Source organism: Symphalangus syndactylus, chromosome 18, assembly GCF_028878055.3.
Source record: "Symphalangus syndactylus isolate Jambi chromosome 18, NHGRI_mSymSyn1-v2.1_pri, whole genome shotgun sequence".
NCBI lineage: Eukaryota > Metazoa > Chordata > Mammalia > Primates > Hylobatidae > Symphalangus > Symphalangus syndactylus.
In genome coordinates this window covers 69,181,005-69,194,273 of record NC_072440.2, presented here as the reverse complement: position 1 = coordinate 69,194,273, position 13,269 = coordinate 69,181,005, and the positions used below count along the sequence as shown (strand labels likewise).

The 13,269-nt window shown below is 54.2% G+C and overlaps 1 protein-coding gene across 1 annotated transcript; it reads left to right on the top strand.

Annotated features, from left to right (window-relative positions):
* Positions 1-950: 950 nt before the first annotated feature.
* On the top strand, positions 951-12,211 carry LOC129468230 (DNA dC->dU-editing enzyme APOBEC-3D-like). Its single transcript, XM_055253512.2, is given in 8 exon segments — positions 951-1,208; positions 2,469-2,661; positions 4,725-5,004; positions 5,212-5,326; positions 8,946-9,102; positions 11,255-11,412; positions 11,414-11,532; positions 11,756-12,211. Coding segments are annotated over 8 exon segments (1,158 nt in total). The 5' UTR covers positions 951-1,191; the 3' UTR covers positions 11,875-12,211.
* Positions 12,212-13,269: the final 1,058 nt, after the last annotated feature.

The following is a 13,269-nucleotide window of genomic DNA, read 5'->3' as shown; positions in this document are numbered from 1 at the left end:
TGGGACTACAGGCGCCCGCCACTGCGCCTGGCTAATTTTTTGTATATTTTTTTTTAGTAGAGAGCACACTACCAGGGGAAGGGAGCTGTGAGATGCACAGGGAGGCTCCAGACAGGCTGGCCTGGGACACCAGCCGCTGCCCTTCCATAACATGGGGACAAGAGAGGGCAAAAGTTCAACCCACCAGGGAGGAACTCCGGGCTGGAGATGGGGAAGAAGGAGAAGCAGGAAGGAAAGAGCTCAGTGTGGGGGCGCACATGGCATCCTGGTGGGACATCTGAGGCCCACACCCACCTGCTGTCCCTCCCTCCCACGGTGGCCTCCGAGGGTGAAGGCCTGGGGGGAGGCAGACGCCTGGCCATTTACTCTGCCTCCCTGTCCCCATGGCTGCTGGGTGGGGGCCATCTCTGGGATGATCCCTGAGGGCAGGATCCGGGAGTCCCTGCAGAGGCATCGGCCTGTCTGTCTTGAAGGTGGAGAGGCGGCTCCAGCTGGGCGGGACCACCAGGGGAGGGGCTTGTGCTCTGCTGGCTCAGCCTGGTGTGGACCCACTTCCCGGGCTCTGGCTGCAATGACTTTCTCTTTCCCTTTGCAATTGCCTTGGGTCCTGCTGCACAGAGCGGCCTGTCTTTATCAGAGGTCCCTCTTCCAGGGGGAGGGCCCCAGAGAAAACCAGAAAGAGGGTGAGAGACTGAGGAAGATAAAGCATCCCAGGACGTCCCATACCAGCGCCAGAGCAGGAAGGGTGAGGGGCCATGACTCACCAGGCCCTGGGAGGTCACTTTTTTTTTTTTTTGAGAGGGCGCCTCGCTCTCTCACCCAGGCTGGAGTGCAGTGGCAGGATCTTGGCTCACTGCAACCTCCACCTCCCAGGTTCAAGCGATTCTCCTGCCTCAGCCTCCAGAGTAGCTGGGACTACAGGCACATGCCACCATACCTGGCTAATTTTTGTATTTTTAGTAGAGACGGGGTTTCTCCATGTTGGTCAGGCTGGTCTCGAACTCCTGACCTTGTGATCCTCCCTCCTCGGCCTCCCAAAGTGCTGGGATTACAGGCGTGAGCCACCGTGCCTGGCCAGGAGGTCACTTTAAGGAGGGCTCTCCAACTGCAAGGACGCTGTAAGCAGGAAGTGAAACCACGGCGCTTCAAAAAAAGAGGGAGACTGGGACAAGCGTATCTAAGAGGCTGAGCATGAATCCACAGATGAGGTACCACTGCCCACTCTGTCCGCAGGGCCCCTCCGGCCCCTTCCTGTCTGGTGGTCCTGCTGGGCCTCAGCCCTGTCCTCCCCCTGCCCCAGCCCCAGCCCTGGACTTCCTTCCCTCTGGCTTCCCTGCCGCCCCCACTCCCAGCCAGGCTCCTTGCCCTGCTGTGTGGTCGCCCCACTGCTGCTTCTGAATGGGCCACCTTCCCCACCTGCCACAGTCCAGGCCCCCTGCTGAGACTCTCCACTGAAAGTCATGGCCAGGCCTGTGCTCCCCGCCCTGAGAGGGTGCTCCCTCTGTGTGCTTCCCGCCATTCCTGAGCTCAGGAACTGGGAGAATTGAACCAAAGGATGATTGGAGCAATCAGGCATTTTGTTCTCAGCACTTTGATGAACTTTCTGTAAGATTTACTTTGTTTCAATACAAAGTCTTAGGAGAGGGTGTGGGGGCAGGAATCGTCTCTGAAGCACAAGGTAAATCATATCGTCCACAGTCAGCCGATGTCCCCAGACACGTTCCACTCCAAGGTCACCCTTCATCCTTTAGAACATGACCAGTAACGTGGAATGTGAGAAAGAACGCGATGATCAGGAGAAATGCTCTTATTTTAAATTTAGTGAAAAGAGAGCCCAGTCCCCAATGGCTTTCTCCTGCAGGCTGCACAGGGCTGGCCTGGAAAGGGGCCCCTGCTCCATCTGTCCCCAGCTCTGTGGCCTGGGCAGGTTACCCCACCTCTCTGTGCCTCTGGCCCCTCCTCTGTAAGATGGGAATGGCCCCTGCAGGCCTAGGGCAGCCTCACATGGGCCCACACCCGAGCAGCACTTAGAAGAGTGGCCTGGCCCTCAGAATTCGGTTCTACCATGATTTTAAAATAATGTTAACACACAGAGTGAAACATCAGCAAAGAATTGAGCTGAAAGGTTAAAAGCTATCTTTTAAGGGTGAAGAGTTTTATTCTCTTTTGCATTTTCCTAATGGGTTGGGGAGTGGGTGGGCAGAAATACTGAGAGGGTGGGGAATGTACCCCTGGAAAGGCCAGAGTTGGGCCCGAGCTGAGAGAGATCACCCCCGCCCCCCTGCCAGCATCCCCTCCTCTTCCTCTCCCCTCAGTCTTCCTGCCTGGGAAGGCAGCAGAAATTCTCAGGGCTGTGGAGGGGTGGGGGAGGCCCAGGGCCGTCCCCAGAGCTGTGTTCAGTGGACATGAGCCCCGAGGACTCCAGGGAGGACTCCCTGCATGGGCCGGTTTCTCTCTTGTGCCTTCAGAAATCCGATGGAGCGGATGTATCGACGCACATTCTACTACAACTTTGAAAACAAACCCATCCTCTGTGGTCGGAGCTACACCTGGCTGTGCTACAAAGTGAAAATAAGGAAGGACCCCTCAAAGCTCCCTTGGGACAAAGGGGTCTTTCAAGGCCAGGTACTACCCAAACTTCAATCGAATCACAGGCAGGAGGTAAGCAGCTGGGAATGCAGAAAACACATAAGTAAAATGCCCGGTGGCGGGCTCTCAACTGTGTATTTTTTTCCCACATTTATTTATTTTTTCTTTTTATTTATTTATTTATTTTGAGACAGAGTCTCCATCTGTCACCCAGGCTGGAGTGCAGTGGTGCGATCTCAGATCACTGCAACCTCCGCCTCCTGGGTTCAAGCAATTCTCCTGCCTCAGCGTCCTGAGTAGCTGGGACTACAGGCGCATGCCACCACGCCCGGCTAATTTTTGTATTTTCAGTAGAGATGGGGTTTCACCGTGTTGAGCAGGCTGGTCTGGAACTCCTGATCTCAGGTGATTCACCTGCCTTGGCCTCTGAAAGTTCCGGGATTACAGGGATGAGCCACCATGCCTGGCCACTTCCCATATTTCTTTTTTCTTTTCTTTCTTTCTTTCTTTTTTCTTTTTTTTTTTTTTTTTTTGAGACAGAGTTTCACTTTTGTTGCCCAGGCTAGTGTGTAATGGCTCAGTCTTGGCTCATTCGACTTCCGCCTCCTGGGTTCAAGCGATTATCCTGCCTCAGCCGCCTGAATAGCGGGGATTACAGGTGCCCGCCACCACACCCAGCTAATTTTTTGTATTTTTAATAGAGACAGGATTTCACCATGTTGGCCAGGCTGGTCTTGACCTCCTGACCTCAGGTGATCCGCCCAACTCGGCCTCCCAAAGTGCTGGGAATACAGGTGTGAGCCACTGCACCTGGCCTCCATTTCCCACATTTCTTAAGTCCGTGGCCCAGACCTTCCCACTTGACTGCCCCGGCCACTGCCCGGATTCCTCCGTGGCAAAGATGCATCATCACAGGATGGTGAACCCTCACTCCTCATCCTGCCATCCCCACTCGGGACACTAAGTTCCCCGCCTTGTCCCACCCACCCCTGTGGGCCCCTCCGCCCAAGCAGGAGACTTTTCAGAGTGTGTTTGAGGAGGGAGCCGTCTGTGCTGGGCAGGCCTGGCCTACAGCGGTGCTGGCCTCGGAAACACCCAGGACTCAGGACTGAAGCGCAAGTGTTTCCACTCCCCACACACTAAAAAGGCGACAAGAACCAGTGAAAGTAATTTTAATATTTTATTTAATCCAATGTAGCTAACATATTACTTCAACATTGATTAACATAAAATTCTTCATGAGACAGTGAAGTTTCTTTTTCTTCTCACACTGAAATGAGCAGTGTATTTTTGATGTGCCAAGGACTCTCATCAGAGCCCCGTTTCAGGTGCTCAGTAGCCCCTTTGGCCAGTGCCACCCCACGTGGGACAGCGCAGGTCCAGTGGCCTCCCCAGCGGGGAACAAGGCAGACCCCAGAGGGCCAGGCCACAGTAGGGGCTGAGGATGCCTGGTGAATGGATGCCTGGGAGAATGGATGCCAGAATTCACGCACGAGGCTGTGAACAGGGCTGGGAAAACTTCCAAACACAGGGAAGCACGTGTCTTGGTGCACCTTGTGATGCTTCAACCGCATGACTGAGACGGGGACATTTACAATGAACAGAAATGTGTGGGCTCAAGTTCTGGACTCCGGGAAGTCCAATGTCAAGGCACCAGCAACTTTCCAGGGCCTGCGAACTGCACAGTCAGGTGCGAGTGAAGGTTGTTGCCAGAAGCTCAGGGGATGCTCTAGACAGAGTGGCCTGGGATGTTGAGTCACTGCTGCTCTGTGACATGGGAACAAGAGGAAGCAGTTTAGTCTGACATGCTGCCCCTCCAGCTAGAGGGCAAGAGACAGAAAGAGGGGCTGAGGTCACCTTTGAATAACCACAGCAGTGGCACCCACAAAGGTCAGTCCCCACAGCCTCATAGCCTCTTCTAGGTGCCACCTCTTAAGGCCATTACCATAGCAATTAACATTGAAGGTCAGCTTGGAGCAGACAAACACTCAAACCAAACAGGGGGGATGGAGGAAAGGAGCTTCAATGGCAAGATCCCCTGGGCTCCTGTCCTGGCCCCTCCTCCCCCTGCCCCACCCCTGCACCCCTCCTGTTCCCTCCTCCCAGAGCTTCCCCTGCCCCTGCTCCTCTCCCAGGTGTATTTCCAGCTTGAGAACCACGCAGAAATGTGCTTCCTCTCTTGGTTCTGTGGCAACCAACTGCCTGCTAACAGGTGCTTCCAGATCACCTGGTTTGTATCATGGAACCCCTGCCTGCCCTGTGTGGCGAAGGTGACCAAATTCTTGGCTGAGCACCCCAATGTCACCCTGACCATCTCTGCCGCCCGCCTCTACTACTACCGGGCTAGAGATTGGCGGAGGGCGCTCCGCAGGCTGCATAAGGCAGGGGCCCGTGTGAAGATCATGGACTATGAAGGTGAGAGGTAGAGGGGTCAGGGGAGCTTGACGGGGAGGAATAGCCTCAGAGATGGATGGATCTGCTATGCCATGGCTGGGGGTGTCCCAGGGCAGCCTGCAGGGGTGGGGCTGGCACTGATTGCAACTGACAGCCAGGAGACCAGGCCTGGGAGGGCAGGCCCAGGGTCAGGGGAGAGCCTGAGTGCTTCCTACCTCTAAATCTCAGACTTTGCATACTGCTGGGAAAACTTTGTGTGCAATGAAGGTCACCCATTCATGCCTTGGTACAAATTCGATGACAATTATGCATTCCTGCACCACCAGCTAAATGAGATTCTCAGGTGAGTGTCTCCCTCTGGCCTCATCATCTCTCTCCTCTCACCTCCTGCTCATCCTCCTGAGGACTCCCCTGGCTGGGCCCTCCTGCCCTCCCTCCTGCCCCCCTGCCTGCCCTCATGGTCACACCCCCCTCACCCCAGCTCCTGGTGCTGCCTCCACTTTGCTGCCTCCCCCCTGCTTTCCTGGGCCCTTCCTGTGAGTGAGAAGCCCCTTCTGCCTCCAGAGCGACCTCCATCCACCCCCACAGCCTGGAAACCCCAACCTGGCTCCTTCCATCTCCCTGGCATAACTGAATTTGTCATAAAACTGGATGTAGTAAGTGAGCATGAATAGTCACAAGCCTGACAGTCAGAAGCTTTGAGCACCATCCTTAAAGGCCAACCTGAGCCCCTGAGAAGGAGCCGCCACCATGGAAACAGCTTCAGGCTTCCGCTGCCATAGAAGATGGCCGGGCCGGGTACCCACAGGGCAGGCATTTATTTTCTCACAGATCTGGAGGCTGCAAGTCCAAGGTGGAGGGATGGGCGGGGTTGTGTCCTCTCTGGCCTTTCCTCTGTGCACCTGCACTCCTGGGGTCTCTCTGCCTCTAAATGTCCTCCTTGTTTATGGACCTCAGTGAGACAGAATTAGGGCCCACCCTAGGGGCCATGAGTTCATTTAATCACCACTTTAGTGTCCTTGTCTCCAAATACAGTTATCCTGTGGGGAGGTGGGGTTGAGGGCTTCAACATATCACTGTGGGGAAGATAAAATTTAGCCCATGACAACGACCCAGGGGGCTTGGGCCAAGCTTGGGTGGGGCATGCAGGGGTCCCCGTTCTGTGTGTCCGTCTCCCAGGCGAGTCCTGCCCTGACCCTCACAGCCCCTCCCTCCAGACCATGGCTTCTCCACATAACAGCACCCAGCCTGGCCTCCTGCTCACGCCTGTCCCTTCTCAAATCCCCGCCACAGGGATGGAGATGCAGAAAGAGCCAAGCAAACACTCAGTGATCAAGGTCCCATTTTTTTTTTTTTTTTTTTTTGAGACAGCGTCTCCCTCTTTCGCCCAGGCTGGAGTGCTGTGGTGCAATCTCGGCTCACTGCAACCTCTGCCTCCCGGTTCTAGCAATTCCCTTGTCTCAGCCTCCCAAGTACCTGGGATTACAGGTTCATGCCACCATGCCGGCTAATTTTTCTATTTTTAGTAGAGACGGCGTTTTGCAATGTTGGCCAGGTGTTGAGTAAGATTTTACAAAAGAGTAAGCTTGGACAATGGGAGGCTTGAGATGCCAGGAGCTCTCCAGGAAGCACCATAGAAAAGGGCAACCAGGGACCAGAGAGGCCATAGAAAGGGATCTAAGGCCCTCGGGAGAGACGGGAACTGAGCACCTAGGTCTTAGATCGGAGGAGCAAACTGCAAGACGGGGTGGCCGGGGATACCAGCCTCCGCCCTTCTGTGACATAGGGACAAGAGCTCAGCCTGCCAGAGAACAACTCTGGGCAGGAGATGTGGAAGGAAGGAGCTCAGTGTGGGGTCACCCATTCCATCCTGGGGGGACATCTGAGGGCCCCCCACCCGCTATTCCTCCCTCCAATGGTGGCCTCTGAGTGTGAAGGCATGGGGGGAAGCAGACACCTGCCCCTCACTTTCCCTCCCTACCACATAGCTGCTGGGTGGGGGGCGTCCCTGGGATGATTCCTGAGGGCAGGATCCAGGGGTCCCTCCGGAGGTCCTCCCATCCAGGTGAGAAAGCAGCATAAAGTGAGGCCTGTACTCAGATGTGCCTGGGAGGTCACTCACAGCGCAGGTGTCTCCTGCGACAAGGGCCCTGGAAGATCGAAATAGAACCCAAGCCCAGGACTAACATCAGGGCCAGGACAAGCCTGCCAGGGAGGGTGCACGTGAAGCCCCAGATCAGGGACCACTGCCCGCTCTGCCCACGGGGCCTCTGCTGCCCCTTCCTGCCTGGGCCTCAGCCCTGGCCTCCCCCTACCCCAGCCCTGGGCTCTCTCCCCTCTGGTTCCTCTGCTGCTCCCACAACCAGCCAGGCTCTTTGCCCTGCTATGTGGTCACCCCACTGCTGCTTCTGAATGGGCCACCTCGCCCAACTGCCCCAGCCCAGGCCCCCTGCTGAGATTCTCCCCTGAGAGTCATGGCCGGGCTGGTGCTCCCCGCCTTGAGAGGATGCTTCCCCTGTGTGCTTCCCGCCATTTCTGAGCTCTGGAACTGGAAGAATTGAACCAAAGGATGATTGGAGCAATCAGGCATTTTGTTCTCAGCACTTTGGTGCAATTTCTGTAAGATTTACTTTGTTTCAATACAAAGTCTTAAGAGAGGGTATGGGGGAGGGAATGGTCTCTGTCCCAGAAAAATCATACATTTCTTCTAAAGATGCCTCCACTGTGAGCAGAGGAGGATGCACACGACCCCAGACACAGGCTCCTCGTCTGTGAGCACCATTCCCCTTTTAGAATGTCACCTGCAACATGGGGTGTAGGATAAAATATGATGATCAGGAGAAATGCTCTTATTTTAAAGTTTAGTAAGAAGACAGCGTGGTTCCCTACAGCTCCCCACCGCAGGGCCTGTGATGCAGAGGCTGGACAGGGCTGTCCTGGAAAGGGGCCCCAGCTCCATCTGCCGCCCCAGCTCTGTGGTGTGGGCAGATTATCTGGCCTCTCTATGCCTCTGGCACCTCCTCTGTAAAATAGGGATGGCCCCTGCAAGCCTCAGGCATATGCCATGAGCTCAGACATATGCAGCACTTAGGAGAGTAGCCTGGACTGTCTGGGCTCAGTGGCTCATGCCTGTCATCCCAGCGCTTTGGCGGTTGAAGCAGGTAGATCACGAAGTCAGGAGTTCAAAAGCAGCCTGGCCAACATGGTGAAACATGATCTCTACTAAAAATACAAAAATTAGGGCCGGGTGAGGTGGCTCACACCAGTAATCCCAGCACTTTGGTAGGCCGAGGTGGGTGGATCACAAGGTCAGGAGTTCAAGACCACCCTGGCTAATGTGGTGAAACCCTGTCTCTACTAAAAATACAAAAAATTAGACGGGCGTGGTGGCATGCACCTGTAGTCCCAGCTACTTGGGAGGCTGAGGCAGGAGAATCGCTTGAAACCAGGGGGCGGGAGTTATAGTGAGCCGAGATTGCACCGCTGCACTCCAGCCTGGTGACAGAGTGAGACCCTGTGTAAAAATAAATAAATAAATTCGCTGTGATCCCAATATAAAAATAATCATCACCATCATCGGACAGGTGAAATGTGAGGAAGGAATTGAGCTAAAATGTTCAAGCAATTATTTCAGGGTGAAGAGCTTTATTGTCTGTTGCGTTTTCCTAATGGGTTGGGAGATGTGTGGCAGAAAAACTGGGAGGTTGAGGGTGTCCCATTGGTAGCCCCAGAGCTGGGCTTACAGCTGGGAGAGGTCACCCTGTCCCTGCTGCCCCTGCCAGTACCCCCTTCTCTCTCTTTCCCAGTCTTCCTGCCTGGGAAAGCAGCAGATATTCTCAGGGCGGTGGAGGGATGGGGGAGGCCCAGAGCCCAGGGCTGTCCAGGGAGTGGTGTTCAGTGGGCATCAGCCCCGAGGACTCCGGGGCGGTCTCTGCATTGGGGTTTCTCCCTTGTGCCTTCAGAAACCTGATGGAGGTAACGTATCCACACATATTCTACTTCCACTTTAAAAACCTACGGAAAGCCTATGGTCGGAACGAAACCTGGCTGTGCTTCACCATGAAAGTTATAAAGTGGCCCTCACGTGTCTCCTGGAAGAGTGGCGTCTTCCTAAACCAGGTAGCACTGAAGTCCTATTTACATCCTAAATAGGAGCTAAGCAGCTGGGAACGCAGAAAACACAACAATAAGTGATGTGCCCGGCGTGGGCTTTCCTGTGTGTACTTTCCTCTTACATTTCTTTCTTTTATTTTTTTTTGAGACAGAGTCTCCCTCAGGCAACCTCTGCCTCCCGGGTTCAAGCGATTCTCCTGCCTCAGCCTCCTGGGTAGCTGGGATTACAGGTGCCCGCCACCACACCCGGCTAATTTTTATTCTATTTTTAGTAGAGACGGGGTTTCACCATGGTGGCCAGGCTGGTTTCGAACTCCTGACCTCAAGTGTTCCGCCCCCCTCGGCCTCCCAAAGTGCTAGGATTACAGGCATGAGCTACCACGCCCAACTTCCTCCCACATTTTTTAAGTCCGTGGCCCAGATCTTCCTCCCTGACTCTCCTGGGATCGGATCGTGGAGGGGGTTTGCTTCTTCCCAAAAGGCCTTGTTTAGAGCCCAGCACCCTCACTCTTGACTTTGTTTCCCAAAATCTTGTCATGGAGCCGTGCGTCCAGCAGTCCTCGGGAAACAGCAGCTGTGGGAAGCGGGGGGTGTGGTGTCCAGCACTGTGCCTGGGCCAGTCACTGCGGGCTGGTGGGGCCGCCCCCACCACTGCCCTGATTCCTCGATGTCAAGGACACATCATCACAGGATGGTGAATCCTCACTCCTAACCCTGCTGCCCCCACAGTTGCCACTAACCTCCCACCCACCCTGTCGTGTCCCACCCACCCCTGCAGCCCCCTCCGCCCAGGCAGGAGACTTTTCAGAGTGTGTTTGAGGAGGGAGCCGTCTGTGCTGGGCAGGCCTGGCCTACAGCGGTGCTGGCCTCGGAAACACCCAGGACTCAGGACTGAAGCACAAGTGTTTCCAGTCCCCACATGCTGGAAAGGCGACAAGAACTGGTGGAAGAAATTTTAATGTCTGCATTAGCTCAATTATCTCACATACGATTTCAACATACACTTAATATAAAATGCCTCATGAGAGAGTTAAAGTTTGTCTATTCACACAATGAGATTTTGAAATGAGCTGTGTATTTTACAAGTGCCAACGTTTCTAATCAGCGCCCCATTTCAAGTGCTCAGTAGCCCCTTTGGCCAACCTTCAACTCCATGGGATAATGCTGGTTCAATGACCTTCCCAGCAGAAGGCAGACAGGGGACAAGGCAGATCCCATAGGGCCAGGCCACAGCAGGGGCTGAGGATGCCTGGTTAATGGATGCCTGGGGAACAGGATGCCAGAAATCACACTTGAGGGCATGATGAGACAGAGAAAGACTCAATAAAATAAAGAAGGAAGGGGCCGAGCACAGTGGCTCACGCCTGTACGCGGTAGCTCACGCCTGTAATCCCAGCACTTTGCGAGGCCGAGGCGAGTGGATCATGAGGTCAGGAGTTCGAGAACAGCCTATCTAACATGGTGAAACCCCATCTCTACTAAAACTACAAAAATTAGCCAGGCGTAGGGGTGCGCGACTGTAATCCCAGCTACTCGGGAGGCTGAGGCAGGAGAATCGCTTGAACCCAAGAGGCAGAAGTTGCGGTGAGCCGAGATCGTGCCATTGCACTCCCGCCTGCATGACAGAGCAAGACTCCATCTCAAAAAAAAATAAAGAGGAAGGAGAAGGACGGAAGAAGGGAAAGTCAATGAATAAAATGCCCTGGGGCCTACTATATACCCAGAAAAATGAAAAGTAAAGAAATAAAATAAGGTCGTGCATGTGGTTTATGCTCATACTCCTAGAAATTTGGTAGGCTGAGGCAGGAGGATCGCTTGAGCCCAAGAATTCCAGATCAGCCTGGGCAACGTGGCAAGACTGTCTCTACAAAAATTGCAAAAAAATTAGCCAGGTGTGGCAGCACACACCTGCAGTCCCAGCTAATCAGGAGGCTGAGGTGGGAAGATTCCTTGAGCCTGGGAGGTCAAGGCTGCAGTCAGCCCAGATCGCACCACTAGCACCCCCGCCTGGGCAACAGAGAGAGACCCTGTCTCAAAAATAAATAAATAAGGAAATGCCCTGGGGCTCCAGGCCCGCCCTCTGCTCCCATCGCCCACCCCTGCACTCCTCGTGCTCCTGGTCTGAGCTCCCCCTGCCCTCCTCCTTTTCCTTCCCCAGGTGGATCCTGAGACCCATTGTCATGCAGAAAGGTGCTTCCTCTCTTGGTTCTGTGACGACATACTGACTCCCAACAAAAACTACGAGGTCACCTGGTACACATCTTGGAGCCCTTGCCCAGAGTGTGCAGGGGAGGTGGCGGAGTTCCTGGCCAGGCACAAACGTGAATCTCACCATCTTCACCGCCCGCCTCTACTACTCCTGGAATACAGATTACCAGGAGGGGCTCCGCAGCCTGAGTGAGGAAGGGGCCTCCGTGGACATCATGGAGTACAAACGTGAGACGTGGGGGGCTGAGGAGAGCGGGTGCGGGAGGGACAGCATGAGGGGCAGGTGGGTCTGCAATGCTGTGGGACAGGGCAGTGTCCCCGGGAAGCCTGCAGGTATGGGGCCAGCGCCCACTGCAACTGGCAGCCAGGTGACCTGGCCTGGGAGGGGAGGGCCCAGGGCCGGGAGAGAGGCCTGCTGGGCCCTCACTGCTTTCTCCTTGTTTTTTCTCAGACTTTAAATATTGTTGGGAAAACTTTGTGTACAATGATGATGAGCCATTCAAGCGTTGGAAGGGACTAAAAACCAACTTTCGATTTCTGGAAAGAAAGCTATGGGAGATTCTCAAGTGAGGGGTCTCCCCGGGCCTCATGGTCTGTCTCCTCTAGCCTCCTGCTCATGCTCTGCGGGCCTCCCCTCCACCCTGGATCAGCTGTGCTTTTACCTGGTCATCCTGAGCACCCCCGGCCTCAGGGCCATTCCATAGTGCTCCCCTGCCTCACCACCTCCTCCCGGCTCTCCCAGGCTCTTCTTGCAGAGGCCCTCCATCCACCTCCCCAGTCCTGTTCCCCCAGCCTGGGTGCCCCTAACCTGACTCTTCCCATCTCCCCAGCGTAACCAAATCTTTTTTTTTTTTTTTTTTTGAGACGAAGTTTCGCTCTGTTGCCCAGACTGGAGGGCAATGGTTGGATCTCAGCTCACTGCAAACTCCGCCTACCGGGTTCAAGAGATTCTCCTGTCTCAGCCTCTGAGTAGCTGGGATTACAGATGCCTGCCACCATGCCCAGCTAATTTTTTTTTTTTTTTTTTTGTATTTTTAGTAGTGACTGGGTTTCACCATGTTGGACAGGCTGGTCTTGAACTCCTGACCTCAGGTGATCTGCCCATCTCTGCCTCCCAAACTGCTGGGATTACAGGCGTGAACCACCCTGCCTGGCTGCATAACCAAATCTTATTAAACTCAATCTAGTCTTGGCCGTGGTGACTCACGCCATTGGGAGGCAGAGGTGAGAGAATTGCTTGAGCTCAGGAATTTGAGACCAGCCTGGGCGACATGACAAAGCCCCATCTCTACAAAAAAAATACAGAAAAAAAAAATAGCCAGATGTGGTGGCATGCACTTGTAGTTTAAGCTACTTGGGAGGATGAAGTGGGAGGATTGCTTGAGCTGGGGAGGTGGAGGCTGCAGTGAACTGAGATCACACCACAGAACTCCAGTCTGAGCAACAGATCGAGACCCTGCCTGAAAATAAATCAATAAATAAACTCAACCTAAATGGATATGAATATATGTAAGTTGAATACCAGAAGTTTTGAGAAACATCCTCTGTAAATTTCATCCTACGAATTGGGTCATTCATGTCCTACCCAGCTAAAACAGAGGCCAGGAGCAAGGGAGGAAAAGCAGTCAGGCCACACAACATTGCTTCTGGAATGGACTTCTCTGTAAGCCTGACTCCTGAAACTGTGCGTTGTACCCTGAAACCAGCTTTATCCATAGCTTCTGAGATAAATGGTTGTGAGATAAATGGTTGGACTCCTTGCTCCAAATGCAGCGACTCAGCAATGGAACCTCCCAGCTCCCAAGCCTTCCTAGTGCCCATGGGCTTTCCCATAGGGCAGGAGAACATTTCTCCTTTTTTTTTTTTTTTTTGAAATGGAGTCTCGCCCTGTCACCCAGGCTGGAGTGTAATGGCGCGGTCTCGGCTCACTGCAACCTCTGCCTCCCTTGTTCAAGTCATTCTCCT